Here is a 16182-nt window from a genome sequence, read left to right as displayed (position 1 = left end):
GGTATCAAAGGTACCGGTGATTCAATTACCCATGTGCGGGATGGGGATTCAGGAGTTCCCTTTATTAAGCTATCTATGTACATTATACAGTCATCTCTCGGTGTCTGTGAGTTCCATATCCATGGATCCAACCAACCCCAGATCAAAAATATTCAGGGAATAAAAAAAGGATGGTTGCATCTGTACTGAACATGTATAGATTTTTCCCTTATCATTATTCCCCAAATAATACAGTGTAACAACTATTTATAAAACATTCATACTGTCTTAGGTATTACAAATAATCTAGAGATGATTTAAAGTAAATGGGATGATATGCATAGGTTATATGCAAATACTACACTGACATCAGGGACTTGCGCACCTGTAGATTTTGGTATTTGCGGGGGTTCTGGAATCAATTCCCTATGGATACCAACGGATGGCTGTATACTCTTGTACTTGTATGTCATAACAACATTTTTTTAAAAAACCACTTAAGAGTCTGCACATCCCTCCTTATACCTCTGCAGCTCAAAAACCACCCTTGACTACCCTGGAGGGTTTACTTTCTCGAGTGAACCCAGAACACTTCTGCCATGGGAATGCAGTCGTAGCAGGCTTCGCTGAGGTGAGGGATGAAGTGCAATTTATATGCTGAATAATGAGACCCTCAATCCCCTTCTTTTTCTCAGCTCCAAAGTGATTATTATATGCTTTTCTTTTCCCCCTCGAGACACAGTCTTGCTCTGTCACCAAAGCTGGAGTGTAGTGGCGCAATTCTGGCTCACTGCAACCTCTGCCACCTAGGTCAAGCAATTCTCCTGGCTCAGCCTCCTGAGTAGCTGGGATTACAGGCGCCCACCACCACACCCGGCTAATTTTTTTTTTCTTTTTTTTTTTTTGTATTTTTAGTAGAGACGGGGTTTCACCATGTTGGCCAGGCTGGTCTCAAACTCCTGACCTTGTGATCCGCCCGCCTCGGCCTCCCAAAGTGCTGGAATTTCAGGCATAAGTCACCATGCCCGGCCAATTATCATATTCTTCAACTGCCATGCCATTAAGCCTAAAGGATCAATTTCAAGGTATCACGTGCCAATCCTGGGTATCGTCAACAGGGCATTGCTTTTGTCTTTCTCCAATGGCATCGATGGCTACTGCATCCCTGTGTTTACCACACTACTTCCTTGACTAGCACACATCATTCATGTTTTCCCAGAAGCTCACAGCGGTTACGTCTGTCATCATCATCACAGTCTTAACTTTTGGCTGAGCTGCTGCTGGGTTTTTGTGCGTGTAATGAGATATTAACTTAGAAAACACAGACTGTGGTAAAAATGCAGTATTATTATTTTGCTTTGGAATTTGAACATGTGATAAAATAGTCACAAAAAATTAAAACTTACCTCTGCCACTTCCTTTTGAAAAGTCAAAGTCATCTGAGTTCTGCCATAAACAAAAGGTCCATCTCTACAGGAAATATTTTCAAGCCACTTGATAATCAGTGGAGTTGAAACACTAAAAGGCAGATTTCCAATAATATGTACATTTGGAGGATCTGGTGGCAGAGGAAAAAACAAACTGAAATGATTCCATCAATATATTCTGAATACAATTTCAGTGACAAGTAAAATCAGACTGGATATTAATAGCATCAAACAAAAATACATAAATAGACATGGCTAAATATTTTTCATTTCACTTATTATTCAAAAGCAATGTTTTCTCACAATCGGCTTTGGATAACTGAGGAAAAAATTATACTTAATTACTGCTCAGTTACTCAGAGAAAGTCCTTGAATTTCTGGCCTAGGAAATACATGAAAAAGAGTTGGCTTGAGAAAAAAGAGAATTTATTTTGGACATGATGAGATTAAAGTGCCTATGGGACACCTAGACGAAGCTGTCACAGGTCAGACGCCCAGGAAGGGGGTACAGGCAGCATATAAAGATGTGAATGTCTGCAATACATAGGTGGTAAGTGAAACCATAGGAATGGAGTAATCCGGCAAATTTGCCCAAAAAGAAAAACCCCAGAAACCACAATATGTACAAAGTGGGTAGAAAAATAACCACCAGCTAAGAATAGTTAGAAAAAGTTCACAAATGTAAAAGGAAAAACAGGCTGGTATCCGGGAGAAAAACAGCAGAGAAATCCTCCGGAAGACTATGGATTACAGTCAAACGAATGTGGGAGAACTCAGTCAGATAAGGTTTGAAACAGGTAATGAGGAAGGCACTGTGGTTCCAGTGCGGCTGGGCTGGGGCAGACACCTGAAGGCTGCATGCTAAGAACAGGAGGGCCTGTTAGCTGGCGGAGACTGCGAGTGCGGCCCATCTGAAGGAGTCTGGTCATGGGGGAGGCCAGAGACATGGGGGCAGCCAGATGTGGAGGCACCCTAAGCCCTCCTCCGTTTGTTCTGAGAGTCTGTTATAGGAAGAAACATACCCTATTTATCTATGCATTCTGAAGGGCTGCACATAGCAGGTACCCAATAAACACTGCCTGTGAATGAAGACTGCCTTGGTTGCTCACTGAATGTGAAAAATAATAGAAAAAGTTAAAACAAAGGCTTGGGCATGGCTCAGTTTACTAAAGCACTTCTTTTTTTCCACTATTTGGAACAAATAACAATTCACAGTTTACCCTATCCTTATATGGTATCACAAAAAACGATGTTTATTTGCACAGAATTCAAAACATTTAGAAATTTGAGACAAATGAATTAGAATTAGGAAAAAGTAACTAGATTTTATAATTTGGAAGCAGGAAGCAAGAGAAAATTATAATACACATTATTTAATTCTGTTCAGATAATTTTAAATATAAACATAAGACATCTGTAATAAATGTATCATAAAATGAACACCATAAAAGAGATGTTTATAACTACCCAAAAGCACTTACCATCTTCCCAGGGTCTTTTCAGACTTTCTGAAAAAGCCTTTTCTACCTTAAATGTCAAGACATCTCCATGAACAATTCTCAGTTTCCCAGGTGCTGCCTCAGAAAGCATCTAGTTTATAAAAAGATCAGTAAAATGAGCTCATATACTTATGAAAGTAACAAAACTAAACTTTTTAAACCTGTGCATTTAAAGAATCAGTTAAAAAAGTCAGAGACTTGGGGTGATCATTAATGAACAAATACTACATCATGTCTATTGCAAAAGACAATGGTGGTGTTTCATTTTAACACATATGAATGATCAGGGCTAGTGACAGACAGTACAACACTAGCTTACAGTTTTACAAATATATTAGTGTAATTTTGACCCTCAGGATGACATTATTTCTGCATAGATTTAGCATAAACTCACTCCTAACAATAAGTTTTTAAATTAGAGACTAAGGACATTATCATGAAATATGGATAATTAATCAGGAGTCAACTATATGAAAGATAAGCTTAATTTAACTAAATCTTCATAGCCTAAATATATACAAAGGATTCTACATATCATCAAGATCTGTAACTTAATAGATGGGTAGATTTAGCCAAGTAGAAAGTCACCTGTCGATGCCAATCTCCACTTGGCACTCCGAGATACTCCTCTGAGCAGATCATCCCTAATCTTAGTATTTGTTGATCCACAGCCCTTATTGACCTATGAATTACCCTGGATGTTTTAACAATAGCTACTTCCCAACCTATTTCCACCTACTAACCATTTGCTTTTTTTCCTTTTCCTTCTGTCTTTGTGAGCAAAAAAGGGGAAAAAAAAGCACTTTTTCCTTTGTAATCTTTTTCTTCTTCATTCCACCTACCCTACCATCATACTCTCACAGTACTGAAGAGTTGGCACTTAATTCAAAAAACTTTATAGCTAAGTCATCTATAAATTCATTTTGTGTTAAATGCCCCATACCCAACACAAAACTTGATTCTTGAAGACCTTCGTTACATATTAAAGTCTCTGAGCTTATACATGTTAAAAGGCAGGAGTGAATATATCAATGAGAAGAAACATCACTGTAAGGTAGATTTCAAGGGAAGAAGTGACTTTCTTACCTCATTAAGTCAGAGCTCAGAGAACCTTGGCTTCAACTCAGTTGCCAAGATTCTAGAATGTGCCTAGCACTGGATAGGGATGGTGAACAGGCTCAAAGGGAACATTTGCCCTGAGCCTACCTTGGTCCTAATTCTCTGGGTCCATTAAAGCTGATTTTTTTTCTCCTAACACCTCTCCTTGCCCAACTCATACAACCAAGAGGGAGGATAAACGAGATGATCACAGAAGCCAGAGAGGAGACACTGGACCAAGAAACATGGCTTGTGGATTAGTCCACCTTTGGGGTCAACACTGTGCTGTGCACCTGCCTCTTTACAGCACTTACAAACTGTATCTCAATTTCCCATGCAACGACATATGCTCCTTAAGGTCAGGACCCATTTATTTCCTAGCTACCTTTATAGCCCCTGTAGCTACAGCAATGCACGGTGAGTGTTTAATACATATTTAAAAAGTGCATGAATAAGTGAATGAACAAATGGCATTCAGGTCTTTGTAAAGCTGGAAACTTTCTCTTTTAGCCTGGGAGATCCAACTTTGTAGGGTCTAGAAAATTGCAAAGATTTACTTCACAAGTCAATTAGGCAGATTTATACAAATAATCTTTCAGAAATAAATAGTTGAAGTGCCTCTACTGGTAAGAGGCTAAACATATTTTAAGTCTGGAAATCATCTAGTTTGTTATGTTTAGCCATGGTGGTTTAGCAAAAATAATTGCATGCCTCTGATATTAATATACTTATGGATTATTTTAAATTACCACTAGTTGCTAAAACTTGATCTGGTGAGTTCCAGGCAATACATCTTGGAAAATATAACAATTTCAATATACTAAAAATTTAAAAAGAGACAGCTCTCTATGTGGCATGCTCTTAATGTATAAAACCACATATTTAATCATAGCACTTACCGTCAACGGAAAATGCTAAAATTTTTTCTATAATTATGTTTCACAAAGTTAAAACAAAACAAATCAGCATACCAAAAACAAAGAAGCAAAACTAAAAGCTTATGTCTCATGATGTCAATATACAGAAAGTACTTAATAATTAGTAGTTAGGACTAAAACACAACAAAACAATGTAAAATTGGCTCTTTGCCATTAACTTATATGCTCTGATAATCACATTTGAAACGTTAACTTTTCCCACACTGACAGGTACAACTGCATATCTAAAAGCTAATATAATATAAATAAATTGACCTTCCTTTCCTAGGTTTTGTTTTTGTTTTTGTTTTTTGTTTGGTTTTTGAGATGGAATCTTGCTCTGTTGCCTAGGCTGGAGTGCAGTGGCGCAATCTTGGCTCACTGCAACCTCCGCTCCCGGGATTCAGGCAATTCTCTTGCCTCAGCCTCCCTAGGAGATGGGGTTACAGATGTGCGTTACCACGCCTGGCTAATTTTTGTATTTTTAGTAGAGACGAGGTTTCACCATGTTGGCCAGGCTGGTCTCTAACTCCTGCCTTCAAGTGATCCGTCTGCCTTGGCCTCCCAAAGTGCTGGGATTACAGGTGTGAGCCACCATACCCAGCTCCTTTCCTAGGTTTAAAACTACATTTCTTTTAGATTCCTGTTCACTTTTCAGTCTCAGTCAATGACAAACCAAATCCTCCCCACACTTTAAAAGGTGCACCTCCTTCTTGACAATTTGTAGCTTGATCTACTTTGCAACTCCCCACTGCAGAAGGAATGAATGCTGGTGTTAACAGATTTATGTGAAGTCCTTAAAGCAAGTATGGGGAAAAAGTGCTAGACAGACCAAATTGATATTATGATTATAGACAGTACCCTTTTAAACACTTCAAATGATATTAAGCAATGACCACGAAGACTTTCTAGCCAACCAGTAACAGAAATGTTTTCACTACCATAATGATACATGGGGTATAGTGGAGGAATGGGAAAAATCACTATTATATGCATTCAAGAATAACAACGGAGCATTACACTTCAAAACCCTGGAGGTGTTATCACAGAATGTGCTTAAAGGCACAGCCAATCACAAATGCAGGCACCAGATTACAGCCAAATGAGTACTTTTACAGACACTCTCAAATGGTTCTTTTCACTTTTATTTTACTGTTCAATTCTATATTCTTCCAAAATGAGATGTATGCCAGTTTAGAGTAAAAGGCATCATTACACAAGGCTATAAGAGAAGAAACCGAAAACCAAACCATGAAGAAGGGAAGCATACACGTAAAACACAAGAGCTAACAATCCTGACAATCATGAGAGCTGATTTCCATAATGAAATATACAATTTTTGCTTTTCAATAGTAGTTGTACCAAGACTCCAAGAGATAATTTTTTTCCTGGTATTATGCTTTGTAAAGGGCACATGAAACAATGTCATAAACAATGCCTTTAATAAAAGTTAAAACACAAATGTAGAAGCATCTTTCTGTGGCCATTTAAAAAAACCTCTCCTCTAACCAAAGTCTTAGTGAAAGCTCCTCTGCAGGGGGCAAGTAATTCGGTTCGGCTAGGCAGTTTTTTGTTGATTTTACTGGATAAGGAAATAATTTATGCAATTCTTAGAACTTACACAAAACTATCAATTCCTTAAGAAAGAAGAAATACTACACCAAATAGTTATTTTGTACATTTTGTCACCTTCTCATGTAAGGGGTTCATGGCAGCCAACACTGTAGTTATCTTCTTCCTGATTTGCCACATAGTAGGGCCCAAATTTGAAACAGGGCTGGGCAAAACTGTTAAGCAAACTGTATGAGAAGGAAATAATCTATAGTATAAAATATAGTAGTTGAAAGACAAAATTTGTATTCTTATATATAACACATATAAAAGTACTGCTGTTTATTCATAAAAAGATAAAGATGTCACAACAGACTTTTCAGACTTTTAGAGAGGTTACAGCATGATGTCAAAATGTCAGTTAGCTTGCTTTATTTTAGTATGTAAAATAACTTGAATTGTATTAAAAATGTACATTTTCAGACTTTTCAGTATTTTAAATTTATGAACAGAGCAAAAACAAACAGAAATCACATAACCACTCGTATCTTAAATGATACTACAAATATCTAAAAATATTTTTATAGGAATTTTAAGTTTGTTGGACATTTCAATGTCATTATCAAATCTTTCACTCTCTTTTTAAAATTTGACATTAGATTTGTATTAGTCCGTTCTCATGCTGTGAATAAAGACATACCCGAGCCTGGGTAATTTACAAAAGAGAGAACTTTAATTGACTCGCAGTTCAGCATGACTAAGGAGGCCTCAGGAAGCTTACACTCATGGTGGACGGGGAAGTAAACATGTCCTTCTTCACATGGCGGGAGCAAGGAGAAGTGCTGAACAAAAGGGAGAAACACCCCTTATAAAACCATCAGATCTCATGAGAACTCACTCACTATCACAAAAACAGCAGCATTGGAGTAACTGCCCCCATGATTCAATTACCTCCCACTGGGTTCCTACCACAACACATGGGGATTATGGGAACTACAGTTCAAGATGAGATTTGAGTAGGGACACAGCCAAGCCATATCGGATTTTATTCTATTTGCTTGTTTTATTTTTAATTGACACACAATAATTGTATGTTCTCACCACAAAGAAATGATGTTTGAGGTGGATATGCTAATTATCCTAATTTTATCATTATACATTGTATACAATGTACAGGTACGCTAACTACGTAACCTTCTTCCTTAGGCCAACGTATAGGGAGGCTATATTGCACAATCCTCTTCCTTAGGCCAAGAACACTGAACCAAATTTCACCCTTTTCTTGATGACCTGGGGTCACTGTTGCCATTAGAATAATGACAGATGCTAATTATGATATGCTCCTACACATGTGTACAATATGATAAAATTAGGATAATTAGCATATCCACTTCAAACTTTTATCTTTTCTTTGTGGTGAGAACATTTAAAATTCTCTTTTCTAGCTAGTATGAAATACACAATATATTGTCATTAACTTAGTCACCCTACTGTGCAATGGAATGGTATTGCACAGCAGAACTTATTCCTCCCATCTAACGATAACTTTGTACCTGCTGACCAGCCTCTCTATCCCTACCTCCCTTGTTTGCTTTTTAAGCAGGATCTGAACACCTAAGTATAGTATAGACTCATTTACTTAGCCTCATCAAGGAATTAGATGTTTGATTTAGTAAATTTTCTATTCAATCAATGTTTATTCCTTTAAGTGTTAACATTTTTAAATAAGAAACATATAGAAGAAAATCTTTCTAAACTATATTGTAGAATCCTCTTCCTTAGGCCAAGAACACTGAACCAAATTTCACTCTTTTTTTGATGACCTAGGGTTATTGTTGTATTTAGAATAATGGCCTCAACAGTTATGAAGGTGTTTTTGCTACCCTATTATTATTATTCTTGTTTTTTCTGTCTTTATATTTTGCCTTTATAGCTTTCTGTCACTGTAACAACTGTTACTTCTTACAGTTGTCAGTGGACCTGCTTCTACCACTGATCTCTGTACTTCTACTTTGTATGGACTAAAAAGTCACTTTCGCCGTAAGCCACTTTTTGCTTATTGTTGAGTTTTGTCTATGGTACAATTAACTATGGTAACATCAAGTAAGTTACATGTATAAAGTAAGTAGTTATGTCACAACAGCAAGGTAGGCAATCTTCCTGTTTAAAAAATTTGTTAGAAATTAAAGAATTTCAAAACTTCATTATCTCTAATTAAAAATAGCTCTTTCTGCCTGGATGCTGAAATTACCTCATATGTCTCTTTATAAGATGGCTGGAAGGGGAATAATTAAAATAGCAACTATTACTGGCTACTGGGATTATGCCAGGCTCTTTGCATCCATTTCTACCCACCCTTGCAATATCCACAGAAGAGAACTATTATTCCCATGCTGCAGATGAGAAAGTTGAAACTAAAAAAGGTTCAATAGCAAGCTTAAGGTCACGAAGCTAGTAGGTGGCATATCTGAGATTTGGTCACTAGACTATTTGATGCTCAATCCCATGAACTTTCCACTATGCCAATAAAGTGGAAATAATCAGTGTTTACCTATAAAAAAACCCAAAGGTTAGGAGTCCGAGGCAGGTGAATCACCTGAGTTCAGGAGTTCGAGACCAGCCTGGCCAACATGGAGAAACCCAGTCTCTATTAAAAATACAAAACATTAGATGGGCGTGGTGGTGGGTGCCTGTAATTCCAGCTAATCGGGAGGCTGAGGCAGGAGAATCGCTTGAGCCTGGGAGGTGGAGCTTGCAGTGAGCCGAGATCGTGCCACTGCACTCCAGCCTGGGCAACAAGAGCAAAACTCTGCCTCAAAAAACAAACCAACCAACCAATCAATCACCAACCAACCAACCAACCAACCAAAGGCAATACTAACAATACAATGACTTACTTTCTGTCTCCAAAAATTCTTCAAAACCACATCATTTAATGGTTAAGAAGAATCCTGAAACTTCCTACTCTGACAAAGATGGAGTCTAAGGGACCGGGCACATTCTCCTGCCTTAAACCAATTTAAAAAATGGAGAAAATAGAAGAAACAACAATTTTCAGACATTAGAGAGCAAAAAGCACAGGAAAACCTACAGATCCAAGAAGCTCAATGAATTCTACACACAAGAAACATGAAAACAATTACAGTGAGCACATCATGATGACATTGCTCAAAAACAGTAGAAAATATCAAAAGCAGCCAGAGAAAAAAGAACAAAGATAAGGATGATAAAAGATTTGCCAGCAACAATGCAAGTGAGAAAATGGTGGAGCAAATTCTTTAGAGTAATAAAACAAAAAAGCTGCCAAAATATTTTCCAAAAATGAAGGCAAAATGAAGGCTTTTTCAGTCTTCAGTCTATAGTAATAAATACAGGTGGTTGTTGGTGAAACAACAGACCTATAGATAAATAGAACAGAATTGGAAGTTCAGAAATAAACTGACACACATAAAATCAGCTGATTTTTGACAATAGTACCAAGATAATTCAATGAGGAAAAGACAGTATTTTCCACAAATGGTATTAAAAAAGAACCTAAACCTTACCTCACACAATATGCAAGAATTAGCTCAAAATGTTATCAAAGACCTAAATGTAAAAACTAAAATTATAAAATACCTCAAAGAAAACATAGGAGAAATTTTTAGTGACCTTGGTTTGGCAAATATTTTAAAAATAAGACATAAAAAGCATAAAATCTAGAAGAAAAAACTGACAAATTGCACTTCATAAACATGACATTTCTGCTCTTCAAAAGACAGTTATGAAAACAAAAAGGTAAGCCACAGCTGAGAAAACATCTGCAAAATCTGTACCTGACAAAGCCTCAGATCTGAACTATATAAATATCTCTTAAAATTCAATAATAAGACAAAAAAAGTAAAAGTACTAAAAATATTTGAACAAATAACTCCCCAAAGAAGATACAAAGATGGCAAATAAGCACATCATATGTCCAGTATCATTACCTATTAGGGAAACGCAAATAAAAACCACAAGAGGATACCATTACATATTCACTAGGATGGCTAAAATTAAAAAGACTGACCATGCCAAGTCTCAGCAAGCATGTGGAGCAACGGGAACTCTGAAGTACAACTGGTGGGAAGGCAACATGGCACAGTCATCTTATAAAACAATTTGGTAGTTCCGTAAAAAGTATAATATACGTCTACCACAGGACCTGGATGTTCTACACAGGAGCCGGATATTCTACTCCTAGGTTTTACTCAAGAGAAACGGAGTGTGTATCCACACAAACACTTGCATATGAATGTTCATAAAAGCTTTATTACAGTATAAGAGCCAAAAAATAGAAAAACCCGAAGTCTCTCAACAGGTGCATAGATTCACAAATGTGGTATATTCATAAAATGGAATGCTATTCAGCAATAAAAAGGAGCAAACTACTGATGAACACCTCAACATGGATGAATTGCAAAATAATTATGCTAAGTAAAAGACATCAGACCAAAACAAAAGTACATATTGTATGATTCCATTTATATAAAATTCTGCTATAGAGATAGCAGATTAGTGGTTGTCAGGGATAGGTAAAGGGGGAAGGAAGGGATAGAGTACAAAGAAACATGAGGAATCCTGATGATGATGATTGTTTATTTTCTTGATTGTGATGATGGTTTCAGGCAATCACACATATGTCAAAACTCAGTTAACTGGGCGCGGTGGCTCTTGCCTGTAATCCCAGCATCTTGGGAGACTGAGGTGGGTAGAATGCTTGAGCCCGGGAGTTTGAGACCACCATGTAGAAATGGTGAAATCCCATTTCTACAAAAAAATACAAAAATCAGCCAGGCATGGTGGTGTGCACGTGCAGTTCCACCTACTCAAGAGGCTGAGGTGGGAGGATTGCTTGAGCCCAGGACGTCAAGGTTGCAGTGAGTTGTGCTCGTGTCACTGAACTCCAGCCTGGGTGACAGAGTGAGACCCTGTCTCAAAAACACACACACATACACACACACACACACAAATCCTCAGTAATTTGTACACTTTAAATATGTGCAGTTTACTGAGCATCAATTGTATCTCAACAAAGCTGTAAAACAAAGTGTATTAGTTCATTTTCATGCTGCTCATAAAGACATTCCCGAGACTGGGCAATTTACAAAAGAGGTTTAACTGGAGTCACAGTTCCACATGGCTGGGGAGGCCTCACAATCATGGCAGAAGGCAAGGAGGAGCAAGTCACATCCTACGTGGATGGCAACAGGCAAAGAGAGAGTTTGTGCAGGTAAACTCCCATTTTTAAAACCATCAGATCTTGTGAGACTCATCCACTATCACGAGAACAGCACAGGAAAGACCCACCCCCATGATTCAATCATCTCCCACTGAGTCCCTCCTGTAACACATGGGAATTATGGGAGCTACAAGAGGAGATTTGGGTGAGGACACAGAGCCAAACCATATCACAAAGTATTTAGTGTGATTAACTCTCCATAAATATTAGTTATTATTATTTTTAATATATGAAGCCTTTAAAACAGTGCTCTGCAATCTTTTGGCTTCCCTCGGCCACAGTGGAAGAACTATCCTGGGCCACACATAAAATGCACTAACGATAGCCGATGAGCTTGAAAAAAAAAATGCGAAACAAATCTCATAATGTTTTAAGAAAGTTTAAGAATTTGTGTTGGGCCGCAGGCAGTCTGTGAGCCATAGCTTGGACAGGTTTGCTTTAAAATAAACAGAAAAAAATAAAATAAAATGAGGGAGAATCTGGACTACTTCTCTGAAGGGGTACAAATGATTTACAAAATTTATCTCCACTTCAGAAATGCAGAAGAACCTATCAAAGCTTCAAATTCCCTGAGATGTCAGAAAATCTAAGTTATTTCCAGTTCTGAAATGGGAAAAAACCTATCAAGGCCTCAAGCTCCTTGAGATTCCGGAAATCTCCTCACTCCTCTCCACAGCACAGAGAATCCAGTCAGTCATGAAAATGTAACAAGAAACAATGAAAAACTTAAAAACCTAGAAATGCACAATCAGAATGTGACAACATCAAGAAAAGAAACCCTAGGTGTCCAATGCAGGTTTGATGAGCTGGAGAATGCCCCAATGTTTCCATAGCACTGGGGAATTTGACTTCCTCCGATACCTCTTTCCAGATCAGAGGTCTCCTGATCAGTCATTAATCACCAGAGGTAATCAAGGCATAGGGATAATAATTTAATTGATTACTTATAACTAAGATATTATTGAGTGCTTTCTAAGTATCAGGCATACACTTAATCCTCATATGAGTCCTACAAGCAAACTGAGGCACAGAGGAAAAAATTACCTACCCAAAGTCACCCAACTAGTAGTAGAATCTGAAGTTAAATCCAGGCAGGCTGATGCTGAAGTCTGTGTCTTTACCACAAAACTATACTATACTAAACATACTAGACATGTTTTTCTTACCTTTAGAACATGCTGAGCATGAATCCTGTATGAGCACCAGCTTTTCTTTCCCCTAAACTGCCTCATGAAAATACTGTAGGAATTGAATTAAGCTATAAATGACAGGCTTTCAGCTAGAAGATATTTTATAAATTATTACAATTTCTTTAAAAAGTAATTATATTAGCTTAGAAATCACTAAAATGGAATCCTTAAAATAGATCACTTTCTTTCTGCTTTTACTCAGTTTTATGAATAATTTAGTACCTCTAAAAGAAAGTAGTTTTACATATTGAAACATTCCTTACTGGGGGAAAAAAAGCCCATTTGATATTTTAGTACCCAACATTTCTTTTTAAGGCAAATTCCTTTCTTGCATATAAGATACTAAGAATTAATTTTGTTTCTACTGAAAACAAATGAGAAGTCAAATATACATTTCCTGTAATGTAACTTGAAATCAGCCTTCAAATTTAGAAAAAAAGAGCATAAAACTTTTTCATTATCAATGCTACACAAATATTTACTTTCACTATTTAATGATACATTTAATTATCAAATATGAGAGATACATACACACATACATACACAGATACAGAAATAGTCGGTCAACCTTTTTATTTCTCATGTGAGACATTTACTGAACACCTCTATGTACCAGGTACTGTTATGTGAGATAGAGGTACAGCAGGGAACAAAACCGACACAAATCTCTACCCTCAGGTACTTACACTCCAGACAGGTGAGTCAGTTAACAAACAAATAGGAAGAACATATATACAGTATGTCAGATGATGATACATCAAATAAGATAAAACACGGCTGGAGTTAGGAACGCAGTGACTTAGGGGTTTGGGGAAACTGAGAAGAGAAGGGTGGCAGTCACTCTTTTCAACAGTCTGCCTGCAAAGATCTTTTGTTCATATCAGAGAGGAGAATATGTGGGAATGAATGGAAATCTGGTTCACCCCCTGGCCTAATAAGAAAGAATAAACCCAACAAATGGTGACATATGAGGGACAAGAAGTCTTTTTAAGAGCAAAAAAGTCACGTGAGTATTCCTATGTCCAAAAAGGGCTACATGAATAAGCCCAAAGGGGTTTATACAATTATTCAGTTTCTTTTCATAATCTCATGATCTTACCAAAAGTAATAATATTCCCATTTCCACCTCTAACTGATATATAATTCTTAAAAAATCAGATACATGCACAAAAAGTTCTAGGTTTTCAAAAACAATTTCTCAAACTGTTCTGACAGAAATTAACATTTCTCCATTAATATATACACAAGTTAGTATTAGAATGTACTCATTTTAAATCAATTTATCCTTTTGTATAGAAGTAATAATGTAGAAAACTACATTATTCTATTAAAGTCACAGGATAAATTGCTTGTCATCTGAGCCAAAGGTTCAGGGCACTTTTAAAGTTTTAAAATTACGGAGGAATCAAACAAAGGCCTTTAAGTCATTAAGTGTTCCCTTATGAGGATATCCCTTTACAAGATCCCTGATACAATCTATTTCACTGTTTGCTAGCGTTTTAAAAAAAGTAAGTTCCTCCTTATTTCAAATCCTCAATCCTGTCTCCCTCAATTTCCATCTATTTGTTTTAGTTCTTTCTTAGAAAAGATCAAAACAAACTCATCCTATCTACCACCAACCTTGGATGTGCAGCTGTGTACGCTCCTACCCAGGGCCTCTTTTCTCCAGTTGAAACATGCCCAGTTCCTTCAACTCTTATTTCTCATACAATAACAGTGCCTGTATTTTAAAGATGCATCTATCATTTCATTTAAACCTCATCCTAAATCTATGAAAGTACAACTTCCTTCCTTCACTTAAAAAATTTATCTTATAAAAGAATCCTTAAGCTTCATAATTAAGTCTCTCATGATGAAAAGCGTGCATATGTCTTACTCACCTTTTGTTTGAGGAAATGCTTTTTGAACCTAAATGAAGTTCTCAAAAGTCACACCAATGAGTCATTACTGGCCATTATTTATTTTTATTTATTTTTGAAGGATCGGGCCACGACATGCATAGCTATTAGTAGACTTAAAAAAAAAAAAATCACATAAAACAATTAGTTTGTTTAGCAAAAATGTGTAAAGCAGGTTTTTTCAAGGTGTAGTCAACAGACCATCTGGGAGTCCTTGTTAAAAATGGAGACTTCCAGATTTCTCCAGACTATGGAATCAAAATCTCTGGAACGGGGCCTTGGGGATCTATAGTTGAGGAAAAACTTACATAATCTTTGTGTACCCTGGGGTTTAAGCATCATGGCATAAAGATTTAAATTCAGCTTTTGCCTCCTAAAGAAGGCTCTTTGGGTATCTCACCTGTAATCCGGGAATAAATCGAGTGTCCTTTTCAACCACCAGAAGTTCAGTGATGTCGGCATTGAGAATAGACCTTGTGATTCCCCCTGGCCCAGGGCCCACTTCGTAAACATACGCATTTGCCAGATTGCCAGCTTTCCTGACAATTTTATCTAGAAGAAAAAGAGTTTTAGTTATCTCGATTAACTTGGCAAATTTCAACGTATGAAATTTAGCGAGAAAAATCTTCTATAAAAATCCAGCCATTACCCAATCAATTGATCCTTTACGTACAACATTTATTTGACTAACTCTCAAATTAACATGAAGTGGCAATTCAATATGCTCCCACATCACTGTTGAACTGTACCAGTTCCTTAACAAAAACAGGATTAGCATGACAAAGTTTCTTAGCTTAAATTTAGCTAATATTGCAGTTTCTATCTGCCCCATGCAAATTCTTTTCAAATTGATTTGAAACCAACCACCTCCTAAGAACAGATTGGATAAGCATGCAGCACTTTTCTGTAGTTATTGAACATTGAATATCTGAATAAGCAACACTAGTTTCACATACAGAATCTTCAGTATTGCTAGTATTGCTAGTGAAATCCAAAAGCAAAAAGTGCTGAAGTCTCCTTTTTATCTAGAGACATCTTGTTGGTGGTCAATATGGCAACGGCAATAAGTTCTTAGATCACAGGATTTTCAGAAATTTGAATTCTTAGTCATTTTCAGGAAAAAGTTAAATTGAGCAGTTGAGGGTTTTTAAAGCTTTGCACACATGCATGTTAATATGGAAAAATAAATTTTTTAATTAATCAAATTCAACTTAGCAGCCCTTAAGACATCATAAAAGAGTACTGACTCAGTGCAGCCAATCATCACATCTGGAAAAACATGCAATGGGCTGGTCTCAGTGACTTTGAGATATGGAAATGCAAGGAACTGGTCTTCCTAGGATAGTGGAAATTTAGTCACTGA

The 16182-nt window shown here is 36.9% G+C and overlaps 1 protein-coding gene across 2 annotated transcripts in view; it reads right to left on the bottom strand.

Annotated features, from left to right (window-relative positions):
- Positions 1-16182, bottom strand: part of TFB1M (transcription factor B1, mitochondrial) — a 54448-nt gene that overhangs the window by 35809 nt on the left and 2457 nt on the right. For both annotated transcript variants that reach the window (XM_008007662.3, XM_073022319.1), the window contains 3 exons: positions 15220-15371; positions 2888-2996; positions 1386-1537 (listed from right to left, as the gene is read on the bottom strand). In XM_008007662.3, the coding sequence (XP_008005853.1) occupies positions 1386-1537; positions 2888-2996; positions 15220-15371 (413 nt within the window). The remainder of the gene's footprint in view (positions 1-1385; positions 1538-2887; positions 2997-15219; positions 15372-16182) is intronic.

Source organism: Chlorocebus sabaeus, chromosome 13, assembly GCF_047675955.1.
Source record: "Chlorocebus sabaeus isolate Y175 chromosome 13, mChlSab1.0.hap1, whole genome shotgun sequence".
Lineage (NCBI taxonomy): Eukaryota > Metazoa > Chordata > Mammalia > Primates > Cercopithecidae > Chlorocebus > Chlorocebus sabaeus.
Note: the sequence above shows the minus strand (reverse complement) of the source record. Positions and strands in the feature narration are given on the sequence as shown.